General features: G+C 47.4%; 4 protein-coding genes across 4 annotated transcripts; 3 read left to right on the forward strand and 1 right to left on the reverse strand.

Moving 5' to 3' along the window:
• Positions 1-7,507: 7,507 nt before the first annotated feature.
• N7489_004985 (bZIP transcription factor) lies at positions 7,508-8,062 on the forward strand (the record flags this gene model as incomplete). Its single annotated transcript, XM_056710737.1, has 1 exon — positions 7,508-8,062. The coding sequence occupies one exon, from the start codon at positions 7,508-7,510 to the stop codon at positions 8,060-8,062; it is 555 nt and encodes a 184-aa protein (XP_056569158.1).
• A 5,056-nt stretch (positions 8,063-13,118) lies between these two features.
• N7489_004986 (uncharacterized protein) lies at positions 13,119-13,433 on the reverse strand (the record flags this gene model as incomplete). The annotated part of the gene is made up of 1 exon (XM_056710738.1): positions 13,119-13,433. One exon carries the CDS (start codon positions 13,431-13,433, stop codon positions 13,119-13,121), a length of 315 nt encoding a protein of 104 aa, XP_056569159.1.
• A 1,220-nt stretch (positions 13,434-14,653) lies between these two features.
• On the forward strand, positions 14,654-16,186 carry N7489_004987 (HOG1 family mitogen-activated protein kinase; the record flags this gene model as incomplete). Its single annotated transcript, XM_056710739.1, has 9 exons — positions 14,654-14,709; positions 14,770-14,817; positions 14,885-15,014; positions 15,075-15,118; positions 15,174-15,273; positions 15,325-15,681; positions 15,752-15,830; positions 15,890-16,073; positions 16,126-16,186. The coding sequence occupies 9 exons, from the start codon at positions 14,654-14,656 to the stop codon at positions 16,184-16,186; spliced, it is 1,059 nt and encodes a 352-aa protein (XP_056569160.1).
• A 2,664-nt stretch (positions 16,187-18,850) lies between these two features.
• N7489_004988 (uncharacterized protein) lies at positions 18,851-19,890 on the forward strand (the record flags this gene model as incomplete). The annotated part of the gene is made up of 2 exons (XM_056710740.1): positions 18,851-19,116; positions 19,173-19,890. 2 exons carry the CDS (start codon positions 18,851-18,853, stop codon positions 19,888-19,890), a joined length of 984 nt encoding a protein of 327 aa, XP_056569161.1.
• Between the last annotated feature and the right edge of the window lie 1,293 nt (positions 19,891-21,183).

Below are 21,183 nucleotides of genomic sequence, written 5' to 3' on the forward strand. Positions count from 1 at the left end.
AGCTGGGCCGGCGTTCCCAACTCAATCACCAATGGTGCGTAGGGAGCGCCAAAGGTTGGTTTGATTCCATGCAAGGGTTGGTCTGTGATGGCTGAAGATGTTTATCGAAATGGCAAGGCAAACTCGGGCAATTTTTAACTACCGAAATTCCAAGTCTTGACGAGGATGTGATGGCTTTTTTCTCCCTGCATCTGGTCCCACCTCGGGGCGCGCATCATCTGAGAACCCTTGCCAAATATGTAGAGCAAGGCGGTATCTTGGAGTTTCATGGTGATATTCCCGATAACGTTCGGGAGCAGCTGTATGCAGAAGAGCGGCAACGCCTTCTTAAGCAGAATAAATCTACCAACAGCGTCGCCCCTGGCTCGGCACTTCTACAAATAAATATCATTGTCCTTCTGTCACAGTTATCCCAACCCGCGGGCTCTTCCTCCCGGACGTCTGAACCAGCTCCGAACTTGATTGGGGATGATTTGAACGATGTTCCTGGACTTCTTGAGGCAGCCGTGGGAGAGTATGGTACTTGGCATCCGTCACGGGTGGGTACCGAAAATTATAGGGATAATATCAGAAAAGCGCGTGACATTGCGCTAGAACAATGTTTTGATATTGTACAAATCTGCGAGGAAAGCTGAGACTTCTTTGTTCGCCAGGCAGTGGCGGTAGGTGCGGCACGCAGATTTGTTGGCCATACCAGACTCTGGCTGAAGGAAAGGGAGAAGGGCTCTGCTTGATCTGTATAGATACACTTGCAGTCTACTACGTGACCTGAAGGGACCAGACATTGCACAGCCATGACATATGCTCCTTCATCCGCACCTGTGAAATATCTGCCTCTCGTGAATGTCTATAGTAAAATTCCTAAACCTAATGACCATTGCCAGTTATAACTTCACCGTGAATGCCTCTGTCAAGAAAATATATACAACTCTCGCTGATTCAGATAAAGTGCAATCCATCTCCATAACCTCTTATCCGCAACGAATTGATTATTCAGTTGTTGGATCATGGTAAGATGGCGTGAGAGCGCATGCCGCTGGGAACCAACGCATGAAAAGTATTGTTCTTCATCCCGTCTCAGCCTTTCTTGGTCACCATTGATACCTGTGAATGATAAGCACAACTCTTTCTCGACTGCGAGGAGATGTACGTTGTATTTACATTGGCTCGGAGAAAACAGCCACCAATAAGCTCAGGAGGGCCGAAAGCGAAGTGGGTCGCAAATGATACCCAAATTCCGGAAAGAAGCAAACTAAAATACCCTTGGCTTTACCTTGCTTTATAGCACCGTAGCTGACGATGACGTCTGATCATCTGATTCAATTAGCACCGCACAACTGCAAGGCCCATGTTGTTGGTGTTCCGGAATCCTTCTCCCTTTATCTCTACCTCACCACGTCCTTGGCAACAGGATGATAATAATTATCCCTTTCTGTAAGGGTCTCTAGAAATCAATCTTCTGGCATTGGACCTGTTACGACAAAAATTGCCTTCTAGCATGCTTTATCCTTTTGTCTCGGTTCATTCCCGCCCGTCGCTGGCCCAAATCACTCACAATGACATCATGAGCTCCGTTACTGAACTGAAAAATATCAAGCGGTTTCCCGACAGGATATGCAGAGAGTAAATCGAAGAAATAAGTTCCGAGTATATAGTATTCCTCAAACCATTTAAACATGAAATGGGAGGAGAGTCGGTACATGCATCCCCCCCAACCACATACCAGTAAACAATTGACAAGTAAACTGGAATGACTTCCTGTTTCTTTTACCTTTCTACTAAAAATACTGTACATGTCAGTTCGCCTGCCTAGCGGGAAAGTTTTTTTTACCTAAGGAGAGAAGCAGTAATCGCACGGCCGCGCATCATTCTCCCACCGTGTGCCACAGCGACCAACTTTCTCTGAGCTCTGAGGCAACGACACGTCATCATGTAGTAGCCCCAGACACAACGGCATAGCCCCTGCTAGTTTGGCCTACGGCCAGTTTTGTGGATTGTAACTTTTCGGCGGAGCGGGTTGACGTTCAAGTGAGCTCTGTGAAAAAGGATTGGCCCCAAATTGCACTGGAAATGAGATTAGCTGCCGCCTCACAACTTGGAAAAGACCAGCGCTCATATATGGTGCATTTGGGAACATCTTTATCAAGCTTAGCTAACTTTAAGATGCGCTCGCTGTTCGTCATCCATGGTGGCAGCTTCTCTATATGCACTCGCCAGCTCCACCGGCCTCTAAGGGTTGAATATTACGCTGTCATTCGAACTTTGTGCAGCACCGGCAAATCCAGAGAGGCACAAAACGCCGTCAAATTTCTGCTGAGATGCAATGTAATTATAAGCCATCAAATTCATCACGTCACGCGTGGAAGACACGACGCAAGAATTGGACGCGGCGTAGAGCGCAACTAGCTCATGAGTATTAACTGATTTGTAAAGAAAGTGGATAGGCATATATTCAACGGTGGTAAACTTCCCCTTGATGCGGCCAACTGACTCATTCACCACCGCCGCAGGTTTTGATACTCTTCGACATCTTGTCGGCTTGGTACGGCGATTAACGACCTTGCCAACCCAGAGTAAGTTGGCACTTCAGAGTGGGTTGACACTTAGAAAGACCTCCGACGCATGCAGCTTCTGCGGCATTCCCTTAATGTAGTCCAGACGCTCAACACCAACGATGAGCTTGATGCCCTCGAACTTTTATTCCAGCCTCGCAATGCGCTTCTGGTCATTCTCTTTTCGAAGAATTTCTTTGGACTTATTTGGATTAGATAATGCCACAATGCGAAACGCCCAAAAGAATCTCATTACGCATAGGCAAGATACGGTAGATTTCCCTGCTGGGGAAAGGAGTATGCAAGAAGAAGCCGACCTTGACACTCTGCTTGCTCCTCGCCAATTCTTTGCGCAGCATTTCAGGCAGTAGCATCAAATTATAGTCATGCACCCAGCTCAAATCATCGTCCCTAACTTCATCGGATATGGCCTTGGTGAAAAGACGGTTGGCTTTTTTTTGTATGCCTCCCAGGCGCACTCGTCGAAAGTCGTTCCACCGGCGTGATAAGGGAATAGCGTTGCTTAACCACCTCAACCTCGGGTCCGGGCATACCACTGGAAGGTAGTGGATTTACATAGACCGCTGAGGCCGCTCACCAGACCTCCTGATGACATGGAGAAGTCATACTCGCCATCTTAGGAGCGCTTAGTGGTGATGGGAAGACGGTTGGAGTACATACAAGCGACTGGCTGCTTTCACCGGAAAATCTCCTAGCAACGTCGCGTTGCTGCAAGCATGATAGGCACTGAAAGGAGTGACGATAAAATTCGCAAAGTTCGTCAATGCGAACACCAAGCGTGAAACTCACATTCCCGTTGTTTTTGGTCAACGCCAACTCAGCAGCACTGGTTTATAGGTGAGTCTTCCTAGATCCACGTCGGCATTGAAATCATAGTACGGACTATCAACATCCACGGGCCGGGCGTTGCGGGGCAACGGATCCTCACAATGAATCAAGTTCTTGCAAAGGACGGGGACGGGAGGGGCGCCTATCTTGGCATTCCGTGCTAAAGCCCGCCAAAAATATCTCAGGCCCCAGCGATATCCAAGTATCTGTGCCTTAGTATCCTGCGCCAACTATGCGAAAACATCTCAGGTCTTCAGCAAATGTCCTTTACTGATACTATTGAACAGGTAGCGATGGCTCTCTCTGATCCAGCACTCTGGAAGAAATCTGCCTTAAAACGAACCATATATTCTCCAAGTGATTATTCATTGTATTCCCCGAGGTTCAGACCATATACCCGGCGTTGCCAATCCACCTTCGTCCCTAGCGATACTCCATAGTTAAACCTTCTTTCTCACTACAGTAGCTTTTGAACGTGGAGGATCCGAGACCACGACACCATATAGTGATACGCTGCATCGAGCCAGGTAGGCCTTCTGTCATCCTACCTACGGTATCTTGGATAAATATGAAGTTTGGAATCAGCCGTGTTCCAGGTAACAAAATGTACCAGGTGCATATCCGCACGTAAGCGACATTGATTGACTATTGCGCACTAATTGACAATGATATAAATCTTTCTTTTACACGAGAAAAAAATTGAGACGACCTATCCATGCATTTGGCGGGTGACGCAACTGTTTCACTGTAATGATGACGTTTAGTCCCTGCTCTCTACAGTAATCAACCAAGACCACTACTTCATGACCAAGGATGACGTCTATATCCGATCATCCTTTGCGCCCTTTACCATGCCCATTGAAAGTTATAAAGGCTCCCAAGGTCCCCAGGCTTTTGTGACTAAACCGTGAATCAGATTCCTTCCAGATCATCCAATAGGTTCATTCCAGATCATCCAATAGATTCAACCACCCTACCCATTGCTTTGCAAATATGGCCTGCAACTGCGGATCCACATGTTCCTGCATTGGACCCCAGAGCTGCACTTGCTCCACAAAAGATTGCGCTTGCAATGCCTGCGGTGTGAGTTCAGCATTCACATATATCTGTCCACACATGGGATATACTAATTCTTTGACAAGAAATAACTGCCTGGCACACTGGGAAATTTAGCCTTCCTGAGGGGAAGACTAAGTGTCGGCTGACAATTTGAGGGGAGAAATATACAGTCAATTGCCAGACGTGTGCGGTAGAGATGGAGCAAAACTGCTGACCATACATTTGCAGCAAATTGCCTTGGGAAATAGCCATTAGAGAGTCCAATTCCACTCTTTGCAGTATTCTTTACAGTATTTCAGATGATAGAAGATTGAACCAGTTCTGTGGCTGAAGCTGGTACAATACATAAATTTGTATGATACAATAATTATTTATCGAACTTGTGAGACATGCAATGGTAACAATGAATACTTCATTCATATTGTACGCGGATGGAATTTGATTTAGGTAAGAAAAAGTAAGACGTAGAGTTGCAATCAGCAGCTCACTATGAAAACACGACCGGCGCATTAGGCACAATACCGAGGATGAACGGAATCTCAGAAAAGCAAAAATTATACAACCGTGCAGTACCGGACGTGGACGGTTCAGTTGAGTAAAGTCTGAAACTACAATTGCACCTCAGATCTTAATTGGTATTCCTAAATTCCTCATGTAAAATACCTAGGGGTCCTCGTGCTCGGGAATTCGCTCTGAGGGGGCCAGGAACAGATGTAAAACGTGTGACTGAACCATCCACGACTGCCAGCCACTTCCGGCGGGGGGCGCTTGGCGCGGGGTGGGGCTGCGACAGCTTCGCCGAGAGCAAATGCGGCAGCTCTATGAAGCGTCGTCGTACCGGCCATCGAACACGCTTCGACCGTCCGGCATGACACACTTCGTCACAGGACCCATCTACGACACCTCCGTACCGTGCAACGGGCGGCTCTCATCCGCATCCTATTTGCCTTTCGAACGGTTGCAACAACCACACCCGACGTAGAAGCACATGCACTGCCAACTCACGTTCGTCTGCGTTACCGTGCATAAACCAAAAGACTGCATACCCTACCCCGAAAACATTCCATATGGAGCACCCTACGTCGGGCCCAGAGAGGACGCAAGAATTGTGGATCGTTCGCCTGGTTCCCGCTATCAGAAGCTTTAGAAACAATGAACCTGGAGAGACTACAGGAAATCGAAATGATTGACCCAACCCGATTACCACCTTGGAGACAGGAGACGTTCTCACTAATGGAGATCCAACCAGGTAGAGAGATCGGGGTGGAAAAAGCTGAGGCTGTGCGGTCAACCTCGGATATCGTGCAAAATAAGCTGCCATTTCGACTCTGCGATCAGCGATATCAGATATTTTGCAAGCGTCCGTGTTTATTATCATACCGTCAATTCGTCCGACTGCCAAATTCAGAGACGAATGTTCAGATCCAGGTGATTAGACGGACGTCTCCATTGCATTAAGATATTAGTTCCCCCAGCTCCGTCAGCTCCGTCAGCTATATTGGATTCGACTGGCCTTCGACGTTCGCTCCGTATTCAGTCGATATAGCCACTTTTTTCATCTCCCATCACCAAAGCTTTACTGGGGAGAACTATTGAGCAAGCCGCATCAAAGCGAGGTCTGGGAAGTTATTTCGCCTGAATATACCGCAACATAGTGCAGTGACCATTATGACCTACCATTCAACGGTCTAAGCGTGGTTACCCTTTCCAAGCAAAGCAAGCGACAATGCATTGTCTTTCGTTGACGAACTTTATTCTGTTCGTGTCTGGAGGACGATGTTCAAAGATGAGGCCTGGATTAAATTGGCCTCTAGCTGTGGTGTCGATTATCCCCTACACTACTCATTGGGATCCGGAATTCGATACGACGAGGCGCTGTATTCAAAAATACATCGCTGGTTGGCCATTGACCTGAAAAATATATTTTGTATTATACCAAGTCTGATTCCATGAAATGGCTTGTATAATGCCAATGTAAGAAAAGTGCATGCTGTTGAAGAAATTGTGGATTGTGGGGCGGCGGGTCGACCATAAGTTATCCCTCCGACTAATTTTGAAAAGCTCAAATCTTCAATTGCTTCAATCAAATAACGACATTGTCTTTTGCTACTAAGTTATACCTCCTCTCACTGTAAGCAGTCAGTCTAGATCACAAAAAAATGGCGAAAGTACGCAATTTTCCATTGGTATGTTGTGAGAAAATTAAATCTCTGTAATTCAAAGGCCAGTTTATAATGGATCTGCAGATGAATATGTCGGAAATCTGGTGTATGGCGAACGTACGGGTAAAATTCACAAATGGTACAATTCTCTAACTAACTAAAAACAACAATTGTCCGGTTTTGACAATCTAGTTGGACACAATTAGTAAGCAAATGCATAGTAAAAAGGTCACATGTTTACATGGTAAAAAGACAGTATCATCCTGTTTCTTGACAGAATATTTAAAATATTTCGCCACCTCTACCCTACATCCTTTAAGTATGTTCCAAGGTTCAAGCCGATGTCTCACGGACTATCATGTCGGCGTGGGCCGTATTGTAAAATGTAGGGGATCAATAAATGGTATTCAACTCTCCGTATTGCTGTATCGGCTCTCCTAACAGGTTATAGTTATGGGCCGCCGATTACGAATCTAAAATTACAAAATGCATAGGATCAATGAATCCTCCGGTATGCCGGTATGCCAATGCATCTGCTCCGACATATCATGTGGGCCTGAGGCGTCCCTGTGATTGAATGCCAGGACCGGACTCGGCCAGGTTGCAACTGTCCCGAAGCTTGCTTTCATTTTCAAACCCAGATACTGTCCAAATCCTAGACAGTGTACGTCATTAATCTCGGTCCAGGTCCTTTTAAATATTTGTGGTAGCATCTGCCTCGAAGATTCCATATGTCAATAATTCGAATTTCTACGTTGTAGATATTTGATGATACTCTTTAAGACTGAAAAGAATAGAAGCCACTCATCCCACTATTCCAAATTACGTTATATATTTCTGATATCTCTTCCAAGACTTTTATATACGTCGCGTGGCCAAGAAACCATGAAATTCGCCACACCAAGCACCTCCCGCTCCATCAGCCCGGGGCGGGCAAAACACCTCGAACGAAACCGCATCGCCGCCAACAAATGCCGCGAAAGAAAGAAAAGAGAACACAAGAAAATCGAGCGGCGCTTCACCGACGAAACACAAAAGAAAGATACCCTCCTTGCACAGTTGAACTGCCTACGAGAAGAAGTCTGGGATTTGAAAAGCCGCATTTTCCAACATGCCGAGTGCCATGACCAGCGAATCAACCAGCAGCTAGATATAATGGCCCAGACTGTCCAAGGACCTTCGAACCCGGATGTCCACAATTCCAGTCTCTCTGCCAGCTCATCACGCTCATTTTCCACTGGGACGTGGTCCGATGAGTCGGTCTCAGATGGTGCTAACCCCGTCGAAACGGTCGCATATAATAACGATAACGACTGGACGGTGTTGCCTGATATAGCAATTGAGTTTACAACTCATGAACCGAATGGTTATGAACCAAATGGGTTTTTGACGGATTCGATTTTTGATAACTTTATTGATGCGGAAAATGGGTTCACCTGACATCTAATCTTCCCTTGTATGGAAGGATATTCTATCTTTTCTAGCGATGGGCGCTGTATGTTAATCTAGATCACGAACTTCGAGCACTGAAAATCTGGTTGGAAACTTTCGAGTGATTATGAATATATATCCAGATCTACTCTGTCATGACATGGATAGTATTTGCGCAATACATTTCGAAAAGTAGTAAGATAAAATATAAGGCTTGTGAGGAAAGAATACTCATGATGTTGGGACGTATGCTACATCGTGACAAGTTCGTGTACTGTAGTAGCCTCGACAGACTTGATCTCGAATCTAGCCCGAGCCATTGTTATTTCGCAAACGTTCGGGTCACATGGGTTACATAAGCATACACGGAGATCTACCCTATGGAAGAACGAATGGAATGGATGAATGATCCTTCCATGTCTGTGCAGGGCGTGCTGGATGGACCGTTATACAGAAATTCCATAGACTACAAAATTGCCGGAACCTGAACCAGCTCGCCTGATATTCGACAAAGCTTAACATCTATTGCCAACCCGAACTGGGAAATAGTGGTGCACCGTTTGCCTCCGCCGAGATGGACCGTATCGCTGTCGTGACGCTCCTCCTTTGGTGGCATTGCTATTACCACCCGAGGCTTGAACTGCCTCGCAAGGTGCATCTCCGTATAAAGATTCGCACCATGTGTTGAAACGACGCCTAGAATGCCCATAATTTCCAGCTCTGCGGCCCTTGCGGATCCCTCATGCCCCATCCCGAATTGCTTTTTAATTCCGGGGAGTCGATCTGCAAACAGCCCTGGCGGAAGAATTCAGTACTTGAGAATGCAGTGCAGCGAGAACGCAATTTCTTTTTCCTTGGAGTCATACATGCAAGTAGTCGGGTAGGTAAGTCATAGATATTGAATCAAAGAATTTAGAGCAGGTTGTCCCCTTTTGGTTGTCGATTATAGAACCAAAGTTTTTGGACTAATTTTTCACTCTCTTACATTATCTTGACGCCAAAAGAAAACGTTAATTTAGTTACTTCATATTTGGTCTTTATGTGACACCTCCCCTAGAGGGTATTCAGCCAAAGACAGAGGCATTAAGAGCCAATTAGGCCTTACCAAAGGTGGTTTTGAGTTCGGTTTTTTATTTCGAGATAACTTCAAAATGAAACTCATGAGCCATAACTGGGAATATCCTGCGATTCGGATGCGTTCCAGCCGTCAGATGCTTAACGCACGTGGGCCTTTCGGCCGGCTTTATTCTGAAGATAGCTTTATTCTGAAGATAAATTTGTCAAAGACTTGAAGCCCTAGAAATTCATGTGCGCTTGCAGTATACTCTTGCTAGTCGCTGGCGTAATTGAGACATAAATGAGGTATGATAGCTTGTTAGATGAATCTTCATCCACTCTAGAACACAATGTATACTGTATGCAGGCTGCGCCGAACACTCCGATTATCAAACCGAACAAAATCATTTGCCCAGATTGCCGGCAGTCTCGAAAAGCGGAATCTCCCCTTCCGTAACCCGAGCCCGATTCTGAGCCCATTGAATTATTTGAGCCTGTTGGATTATATGTGTCTGCGGAGCCATTCGGGTGTATCGAACAACATAAGTCAGAAGATTACTTAACTACTCAAATGGAAGATGATGCACCAAACGGCTTTGGTATTGATACACCAGTCTACCTCAACAGCCAAAACCACTCACGGAGACGTAATATCCATGAGGACAAGTCCCATTCATAATGAAGTTGCTCATGTTATTTTGGGAATGATTGTTTTGAACCGCGCTAATTTTCCGAAAGGCACACTTGGATATGGGATGTAGCCACTTGTTTTGTTTGGTGCACTCATTGCCCAGCATCAATGTTGGTCAAGTTCCAGCCCAAGAACAACTATCTTTTTTTGAGCACTTCCTCCCGAATACAAAATCATTATCTCATTCGGCTGCGGCTGTACGTCGAGCTTGTGCCAGAAAATATCGGACTGAGCAAAGTTATAGTATGAAAGTACCCTGGCTCAATGGCAGAGGAACAAATCAAATAGATATATAGTGTGTATATGAAGACGGGAAAAAGGGATTGTCATCTACCTAAGGTAGTCATCTAAGAATGGGACCGCTTGCTATCCCCCAACACCAGAAAGCTACGTGGTAGTCTCCCTAGCGACCGGGCATATTTGCCGACATAGTTACGCAGGGCCACAGCTGGTTATAGATCTGGAGACCCTAGTTAGGACCTTAAAAAATATGAAGACTTACAAGATAACCTCTGTATTATTCGGTAAAGAACGCGGACAAAGACGATTAGGCCACGGCAGGCCTCGGTACTTCAAGGGTATTGTGTTTTAGTAGTCGTAAGCACGAAGTTACGCATTAGGAACAAGCACACGGATATTCGACACAGCTTACCCAATAGAGATGTTGCTGTGGACTGTGCGAGACCTTTTTCGCCGCCTATAGGGGTCGTGGGCACTGATTCAGACGTGGGTGAAGCTGTCTAAATGAATGTTGGTGGAAAGCGAGCACTCAGCGGCATAGATGGCACATCAAAGGATTCAACCAGGGTGTCATCGAGAAGAGGCCTCCTGTTCATTCAATGTAGTACTTTGGCTGTTTGGGTTGACGGGGCAGAGTATAGACTCAACAAATTGGCATTGTTTAATAGGTGGACCAGGGCTAGGGTATCTGCTGCAGCAGGAATGCCATCTCAATGAGCAGGGGTCCCCTCACTCGTTGATTCATTCAGACTAGGGTGTGTGGCGCGAAAGGAATAACAACCCGTTTGCTGCGGACAGAACCATATAGGGCAGGGTCATCCCCTTGGTTGTTAAGCATTTGAGCCATTATTATGCGGTCCAGCAGACAGCAGACAACAGCAGGGACAGAATAATCAGGGCCGAGAGTTACATCAACTTGATGAACCTTCCCCACTTTATTCAGAAACTGCTTCGCCGCAACTGTGCATTGCGAGCACTCACCAACCAGCTTTCCTCTATACTGGCACAAAAAGCTTTAGGGGCTCGGCGAAGGTGTAGTTACCCGACACTCATTTTAACATGACTGGCTGATTGTGAATGACATTCGGTATGCGGCTCCTAACAAATAAGAATGCTCGCAGTAGTGGCACTCACGATTGAAGGACTTATAGTCCATAAGTAAAAGAGCTTCGCACTTCACTAGCTTGCTGTTTCGCATCTGACAAGGGTCAGTTTCGATCGAAGCATGTATCTAAAGGTGTTCAAATGTTCTTGCTCACAACTCGGCGGTCGCTATTAAACAAGGTCGATGTTATCCACCGAGAATCCCTTCCCGAAATCGCTGGCGGGTCTCAAGTCTGGATTTGTCAATCAGCGTGTGGAAAAAAATGGAGATTTTCCCAGACAAACCACCACAGAGCTTGAAGAAAAAGATAAAGCTGACGACGTGTCCCAGCTCAAAGCCCAATCAACGCATTGAGATGTGAAAGCTTGCCGACTTCGCGGTTCCTGGCATACTGTTATATCGAAAGAGGTGGAGTGGGGATATATGGGGCACGCCAACAGGAGTGTGAGCTCCGTTCGGCAGATGAGCCCTTCTCACACCGCTCTCCACCTACCCATGACCAACCTTCCGCTCAGCGTTTGACTTAACCAACCGCTCTCTTTGGCTGAAGGAAGTTACCGCGTAATACCGCTTCGGTAATCTAGCACAATAATTAAGATTGTTCAATTCTTAACAAGATTTTACGAAAAATCGCTCAACACTACGTTGGATTAAACAAGTCCATGTCGCTGAACCGGGCTTTCATACGCGAAATCGCACACATAAAAGCGCTGCATGATATATTTCAATCTTGCCTTGCAATAAATATGTATATATATTTGCTTGATTTGGTTATTTCGCGGGGACGCGGCGACCACCCGAACCGGACATCACGTGGTTTCATCTGACAAATTCAGTAACTAATCTGCTACGTCCCGTCATTCTTCTACGAAGGTAACATCCTCCTCAGAGAAAGGCAGAACGTTAAATCTCGACCGCATCAGTGCCTGGTGATTTAGGCGACGATATCGTCCTCTGGGACCAAGTGTGACATCTCTTCTAAGTAGAAACCGATGTTCTAGACTAACCAGGAATCGTGTATTCTGTGGATCTTGTTGTAGTTCAGAGGTATGAAATTGTATTTTATTCTAGAGGGCAAGATGAAGTTACATATACAACACGGAGCCAAGTTGATTGTAAATCAACTTGGTTGTCTGTATAGACATTTCGGAGCTAATTCCGATGGTGCGGCTTGCTTCCTGATCTGCACCAGCTTCATATCACAACAGACCTTACAGCTGGGAGGCCAATTGCAGCCGGCTTTCAGATAATTGAAGAACCACTAAGAGGGTACATATATACTAAACGGACATCTTAATCTTCGTTTGAGCCTTTAATGGCATCTGCAAATGGGCCAACCCACGATGTGGTGACTGGAGATGCAGAGCCATGGTCCTTTTCCGGACGCCGAATCTTGCTCGTCTGCATTCGTTGAATTTAGGCTCGGGTGTAACGATGGCCGGTCTAAGCTCTGACACCTGCCTTTCTTTTCTCATCCCCACCCTTTCCCTCCGCCACATATAGCTGTCTACAACACCCTATTATTAGGTCGTGGGAAGCTAATACTGATTATCTTGCTTCCACTGAACCTCAAAACGTCCTTGTCGGATCAAGATCTACACTTCTATCCAATTACCCGTTCGCCGGAAGAAAACCAGGAGAGGTACGTGGATTCGATTGCTGTCAAAAAGAGCCCACTAACAGTTTTGCAGAGCTTTTATCGCTGCTTCACGGCGAAAAGACCGGAGCTTGGATGCTCGGGTGAAGTCGGCCAATCGCTTCGTCGCTGCACAAACGTCGCACTGGCAAGGCGTTTCACGTCACTAAAGAGATTGTTGAGGGGGAGGGCATGTACGAGGAAGTCGACGAGCGTTATCAAGCAAAGCGGATCCTCATGCTGCAAAACCGAACCTTGCGAATCAAAGAGCAATTCTACCGCCACTTGCTGGCTGCTTTTCCAGGCCGTTCCAAATTTCACTCGAAAGGATCAAATTTCACTCGAAAGGACTCTCCATCGCAAGTCGGCGCGAAAGCAACTTGGCGTTCCGCCCATCGATGAAAGGCAACCTGCCGAAGTTGAGTTTAGATTTGTCAAGCATCGACTCATCCTTCTCGCTTGGTGTGGCTGCGTTGGCAAGTACGACGGCAAGTGCTGATAGCCACGTCCCGTCGCCTAATACGTCATTTGACCCTAAGATACAACCGTATGTACTCTGCACAAGCGACTCAAAAATCCCTGTTACTATATCAGCCACACCATTCTTCTGCGACGACTTGCTAGAAGATGCCCAACTACGTGGAACAAACATTTGCACCAGCCTGGAGTACCGTGGCCATCCAACATCGGCAGATCCCTGCCTCGGACCAAATCTTACAGACATCCGTTCGGTTAAAAAGAGGCAGCGGCAGATAATGCACCAGGCCCGCGCGCCCATCCATTCTGCCGCCCACTTGCTGCAGTCCACGGAATGCCTCGCATCTGCCCCAGAGTTACCTCTACGGCACCCGGCTCCGCCGCAGCGCTAACCTTTTTAGGCTCAATTTCGCGCCCCACTAGTGTGTCTCATACCCACTCTCTTGTGGGTCAATATTGAACTCCCAGCCCCTCTTCGTTCAAGGCCACAATATCTATCTCATCCAGTTGCGGCCAATCTCGACCGTCAACTCGCCCCAGACCAAGGCCACATTCGCAGGTAGGGAGGCAATCTCGGATTTCGGCCCTTGGAGACTGCCAGCACTGTTCAGGCCACCATGTCACCCATCATCACGGTCTTACGGCGATCCGTACCTTGACTCCGGCCAGTTTAGCCAGCTAGTTCGACTTTCCTACCGTGACATAATTATTACTATCTATTACCCCAACTCAATAGGTGAATCTTGTTGTACGGGGCATTTATTAGCTATATTTCCATATTTTTATATTTTCCCATATCGTATTCAACTCTCTTGCACCCATAGTAGAAAGTTGAGCCTATGGTTTCGGATACAGGTTTTAAAGGGTTGTAAGCTCGAAAGCAAGGCCCGTAATGCGCGACTTCCCTCGCAACATTTCAGGCGATAATCCACATTGTTGGCTAGCTGCGATGGAAAGTCTGAAACTGGCGAATGGTCGATAATCCTGCATAGGCATGAGAAAATAGCTACTATGCTTTTCAAATGGCGAGCCAGCCAATCAAAGAGACAAGACTTAGGCTGGCTGGTCCAAGTTTCTATGCGAAGATGTTTCTCCGCCACAGCAGCCGACTGGGCAGATCTATTGTACCAGCCCCTGTGGAAGACTCCAAGGCAAAAGCTAGGGTATTAGGTCGATGATTGCGTTTTCGCTTCTGTTTCTTCTGGCGGCATTTAGTCATTTAAGCAGAAACCTCACATGACCGGTCGCGAACGTCATCGTTGGTCTGCACCTTTCACATACAGAGCCCCCTCCGCCGTCACTACCCTTTCCACTTTAGGTTTTACTTTCCGGTGTTTCTACGTTCCTTCCCATAGTCTCCCCTCCATGACACGCCAGGGTTTATTCTTTTTCAGAATGGCGGACTTCACCCGGTTCCAGATTTTTGGCACCACCTTCGAGATCACTAGCCGGTTCGCATTACCGTTGCTATTCCCCCGCAGGGGAATCGTTCGCTGAGATTTGGGTTCTAGGTATATGAACTTGCAGCCGGTGGGCACTGGCGCTTTCGGGCTGGTCTGGTATATTTCCCATCATGCTATCGCGCATTGCGATATTTCAGGGGCCGAACTGATGTATCCTACATAGCTCAGCGCGAGATCAATTGACAGGTCAGCCGGTTGCAGTCAAGAAGATCGTGAAGCCCTTCAGCTCCTCCGTCCTGTCCAAGCGCACCTACCGAGAGCTGAAGTTGCTCAAGCATCTTCGGCATGAGAATGTGGGTGTCTCCCGCCTTCTTTCAGAGTTACCGCGCTTATTTTAACTGACATACCTGCAGATCATCAGCTTAAGCGATATTTTTATCTCCCCCCTCGAAGATATGTACGTTCTTCTCCATCCGCCGAGAGTGTGATGCGCAGAGTGCTAACAGCTACAGCTACTTTGTGACCGACCTCCTGGGAACCGACCTCCACCGCCTCATGACTTCTCGGCCTCTCCAGGGGCAATTCATTCAGTATTTTCTTTACCAGATCTTCGTAAGTCTTCTGCTATATAAGAAAGCGCATGGCAACTGACGGGATTTGCAGCGAGGGTTGAAATATGTTCACTCTGCCGGCGTGGTCCACCGAGACCTGAAGCCCGGCAACATCCTCATTAATGAAAACTGTGACCTAAAAATCTGCGATTTCGGCCTGGCACGAGCCCAGGACCCACGGATGACCGGCTATGTCTCAACACGATATTACCGGGCTCCCGAGATTATGCTCACCTGGCAGAAGTATGACGTGGAGGTGGATATCTGGAGTGCAGGCTGCATTTTCGCCGAAATGCTGGAAGGGAAGCCGCTGTTTCCCGGGAAGGACCATGTAAACCAATTTTCAATTATCACCGACCTGCTGGGAACTCCCCCAGATGACGTGATTCAAACCATCGGCAGTGAGAACGTGAGTAGTTCTCCACTTATTTTCCGAGTGACGGGATTATGGGCGTTTAGTTAATCCCTCTTGTGTACAGACCTTGCGATTTGTCAAATCGTTACCGAAGCGCGAGCGTCACCCTCTGGCGAATAAGTTCCGGAATGCCGATGCTGATGGTATGCGACACCCCGGCTGTCCTTCCCTACCATATCGTTACCATGCTGACTACTTGCAGCCGTGGACCTGCTTGAGCGGATATTGGTATTCAATCCGACTGAGCGGATTCGAGCCGCAGAAGCGTTGGCACACGAGTACCTGGCGCCCTACCATGATCCGACGGACGAGCCGGTCGCCCAGGAGAAGTTTGACTGGTCATTTACCAATCTTGATCTACCTGTGGACACCTGGAAGACTATGATGTAAGTGCTTGACATGCGTGTCGCTTCATTATAATGCTGACAATGTCAACAGGTACTCAGAAACTCTCGACTTCCACAACATCGACCAGGACAATGTGGCTCCGGTCAATTGAAAACTCATGACTTCTATCGTCAATGTCGACTTGGAAAAGTGCGTAAGCACATCGAGATAAAACACGTACAATGAGTCGCCGATAGCTATCTTGACAGGAGTGGAAAAAAGGCAAACGGGCTAAGGAGTTAAAGAAGTATTGTATTTAACCGGGCAGGTGGGAGCAAAAGCTATGATTAGTCGAGGATGGCTAATTGAGCACAACTAAATTAGTATATTCAGTGGTGCGCAATCAATACGTGCAAAGGTCTGTAATCCGGATGTGGAATTGGGTATGCAATATATGCACTCAACTAACATTACCTCCACTAGTTTCTTGTAGATACATACTATCGTGGGGTTATGGATCTTTTGAGGCCGAACAACAGACCGAAAAATTAAAGCTAATTGGCAAAACACACAAGGCGCACGAGTATGGGAGGCGATCTAGTGGACCCTGTAGTGGGAATAATTTTCAAAATTCTTATGTACGCGTTAGTGGCATTCCCTGTGCCATGATACAAAGAGTGTCGTCTATATTCCTGATGTTTACTTACTGACATGGAAGATATGCGAACCGGCACGGGCCTCGACAGTCATTCCGGCAACTGAGAAGACCCCCAGCAAAACTCGGAGTCGCCGTCGCCCTGTCTGGCAAATGGCAAGATCGTTAAACACAGCAAGCCCATGCGCATGTTGGTTGGAAGGGAACTATATATTAGAGGTCAAGCTTCCTCGTAGTACCCCGCTTGTTCTTGTACCGTATTCGTCGACAAAGACACATTGACAGCAAATGCTTGCGTTGGCGCTCTTGAAGCTTGAGACGTTCGTCCTTCCTGGTCGTGAGTGAGTTATCGCGCCTTCTGCTGCGCGGTATCCGATTAACTATACCAAGCCTTGTGCGCCAAACCACGAACACCACTGACATCTTTATGCCACTAGGGACTAACTCATTGCCACCCATTGAAAATATTGTGGCCAGTGACCTATTCCGCCAGACCAGAGACAAGGCCAAGGTGGTGGGCATACGACGCGTGCTCCATCGCGTCTTCCGCCCTCGTCCCCACCGCCTTCACTCTATTGTGGAGTCCTGAACCTCTGGCAACGCGACACATTCATCCACCATGGAAGTGCAATGTTTATCGCAAGTGGGTTTATCACGCGCGTTTACTGTCTCAACAAACCGTCTTGTGCACACCAGCGCGGCTTTTTAAGCGACAGCCGATTCCGATGAGCCTGAATGCGACGTGGCATGGCTGGTGACTGCATTGCAGAGAGTTGTAAGTGATCTAGTTGTGATGTCGATATGATCATTGCGCAAACTGATTGTCCCGTCCCAAGCGCATATTTCGGTGTTTCTATGAACATGTACGCTACAGTACGACAACTCGTACGACAACTCGTCCACCTAGATCAATCCTTGCTGACTCGGATCGTACAACAGGAGAACACCCTCATTTCTGTCACTCGAGTCGAATGCCACGCGAACAAATGTCTTGTCTGCTCGAGCTCCCCTATACCAATACGATCGCATGCTCTCTGTCCCTTCCACATGACTACTACCGTCAGTAAGTCACCAGAAGATTCGTATCAACCCCGGCTTCTTTCTCCCTTTCTCCCTATAGACTCTGTGTATCAGGCCATGTTCGATCTGTCTACCTGATACTAGACCTGAACCCCGATGAGCGTATACCACTGCCCGACTCATACCTGTCGTTTTAGTTTTTTCAATCCTTCAAGCAGCGTAGGCTGCTGGTGTCGAATGTGTGATACTCGCCCTCGGATGGCAATTGGTGTCCTTCCAAGCCTGGAAATCCGAAAGACACAATGGAATGCTAATATATTGCCCTGCTTCATGGCAGCTGAGCTGTACCTCCGCACACAGTCAGGCTGTTAGCACAAGTCCGCCTGCAAGGAGAAGACGACGCAAAGCATCCTCATTCTTAGCCTACGAGTTGGCACACTGGTCACCTCAGCTACAAACCGATAAGACTGGGCCACAGGCAATCTAATGAGAGCTCAATACCCAAGAATCGCCTCTGACATATAGGAAGCTGCGTCGTGAGCGCGGTCCAAGGTGTTGTGGCGTATCCTGTTGGACATGTGGTGCGTAGATTTGATTATTATGCACACATTTCCTATCCAAGCCGAAGCACTATGTGCAAAGACCGTTTACCCTGGGTGCCACTGCAGCTGCAGGTTAGTCAAGTTGACCGCGCGTATCCTTTATCCGTTCATATCGTCTCCTACATATCACACACTTGTCAGGGAAGCCGGATTCTCTACATCTGCTACCTCGACTGTTATTTGAGGTCAAATCATATTTGTCGAGCTCACCGCGCTGCGGAGGACACGTGAGCATGTCATGTTCGAACAGGCAGCCACTGTAAAGACTTTGTTGTCCGAAACAACATCGAATCAAAAGTGGTTGTGGGACCTCTTGGACTAGCATCTAGGTCCTGGAGCAAACTTTCTACCGTTAATCAAGGCTCATATGATGGTTTCTTTCAGACGGGTGACCGGAGTGTCTACTACGATTACGAACGAACTAGCCTCCTGCGAGGACATCACCGCACCAAAATTCGTTTCAGATGGCACTGCTAGACCCCAATCAGGTTCCAACCGTGTTCTCTTAGCAGCTGCATGGTTCTTCGAATGAACTTGGGACAGCACTTTCTAAAAGGCAATGGCCGTCGCTTTGGTCGTATTGGATATTGATCTACGGGAGATTGGTTGGAACCCACTGAATCAGACTCCGCGCACCCTTCATCGAGGAGGCGCAAAGAAGAGCGATGCGATCTGCATCATCAAGTGCGGATTCTTTTGGAGACATTGGGTCATTCAGCTTGGTGATAAGATGAAAAATGCCATCGATTACAATGACTTAGCAAAGCGGAAGCGTCATACTGCTCCCAATGACAGTACTTTCAACTACGGGTCGACCCTGGAAAGGTACAAGTCTCGTCTATGGAAGGCGTGGGGGCAACTGGCAAAGATTACAATCGCAGAAATGATACCCAACGCGAGGCTGCCACTGTGCACGCCAAGAGTGAGAGTATCGAAATCAAGGACAAGTCCATCGATCGCGACCTCGAGATGGGCACAATGGGAAGCAACAACGGCTCCTCAATCCTCTCACCAAGCGAAGCAGATCTACAGAAACGAGACACACAACCACCGCCGTGCACTCTATCGCGGCGCTCGCTCGCGCAGCAACCGACTGTGGCCGATGGAACATTTCTTCTCAAATGGAGTTCCCCCTTTTCACTAAGTACTCGGTGTTATTGTTTCCAATATGCCGGCGTCTTGTTCTCTTGGGAAGGCACTCGAGACCTGCACCCCGATTATAAATGGAATCGAAGGCTCATGCCTTTCAGTCACCTGAAGTTGATTGCCAAAATTCCTGGCGTGTCAACAGAAGAGCTTTTTATAGCTCAATACTCTTCAAGCCTTGGGGACGAAAAATATGGCGAGCTTTGGGTCTTTGATTCAGCGTTGACAAAAGTGCTTGAGATGACGGGGCATCCCTTGAAATGGATGAAACGAACTGAGGAAGGGGGGCGCTTCTCGCTGGATCTGCGCTGGGATATTCGACAGACTCAGCTATACGATATGGTCATAGCTTCCGATATGTGTATGATAATCGGCGAGCGACACAAGCGCGCACTCATCTGGCTTATATTTTGGACCTGGAACATGGTCCGCATTGTTTTGGCTATGTTTTAGACGATAACAAAACGGATTATACACATGAACGCTCTAATGCAAGATGCATATTGGAACCTTCTCGGGCTAATTATGGGCGAGGCTGGTATTTAGGCTGATTTGGATTCAAGCTTGCGCCCAACAGTCAGCCGTCTGCCACAGATCCCTTATAGGCCCTTCTAGGTTCAAGAGAAGGCGAACCCCCCTTGTCGAAATCGTTAGGGAAAGATTGATTACGGGTGTCGACGGACACATCTGGAAAACAAAGGTAAATTTAGTTAAATCCTCTGAGACGTCGTATTTCTGGGCTTCTTTACCGGATGGGTTTTGGTCGTTCTGTGGAACCACCGAGTCTGACGACACTGCAAGATGGCCTTGATTCGGGCTACCATCGATGGCCGATGAGAAAAATTGTCCAGAGCTGTTGTGCTTTACCTCATAATCGATTAAACAGTCAGCATCAGCTTGAATCTGCTTGTAAAGGCTTATGACCGTTTCTATAGGCAACATCGATTGAAGTTAACAAGAGATGCGGACTGCGTCTAGAATCTAAGACAGTGTCAATAAGCGTCAGGTCCTAAGTAGAGTCAGGCCTACCTCTTTCTCTGAATTTTCTCCAAGGAGTCGAAGCTCCCTTGTTCTCCATAGTGATTGGCCTGGAGGAAGAGTCAGATGGTGCGAGTTCCGATTGGGTGGCTAGCTCACATTGAGAGAAAGCTTCTGAAGAGGACCAAGGAATTCGATGGCAGTTGATAAACGGATATCGAGAGCACTTAAGAGATCGCTGATGCACTTTTGGGGGAGGAGGGGAGCAACGCCAACTGCGAGGACAAAGTGGGTGCCACCCTTTCTCGGCTCACCCTTGGCTCACCCTCTGCTCACCTCCTCTGATCGTGGGATTCATTGTGTTCGTAAAGTCGAAACACATGGGATAGAAGGATTTACACAATATTTTGCAAATGGCTGAGGGCATGAAAGAAACCGATAATTTGACGAATTCAACCTCCATAGTTGAAGCGAACGACCATATTCTTTGGTCTTCTTATGAGTTGTTAAGGAAAGGGAAAAACGATCTTGTGACTAATCACATTAGTCATTGTCAGCTAAAGCACTTATCATGCGACTGGTATTGTGGACCAATGATGAACTTTAATATACGGCATAATTGCGGGGCGCTCAGAGCGCTCCCTGAGCGCTCAGGGAGCAAGGCAGAAATTATTCCTCCCGGCAGAAAATGCAAACACACCCTGGGATCTGGTTGTTGGACCCTGGTATGAAGTTGAAGATAGTTTCCAACAACCGAAGACTTCTGTG

The sequence above is a fragment of the Penicillium chrysogenum genome (assembly GCF_028827035.1).
Source record: "Penicillium chrysogenum strain IBT 35668 chromosome Unknown utg000002l_segment0_segment0, whole genome shotgun sequence".
Classification (NCBI taxonomy): domain Eukaryota; kingdom Fungi; phylum Ascomycota; class Eurotiomycetes; order Eurotiales; family Aspergillaceae; genus Penicillium; species Penicillium chrysogenum.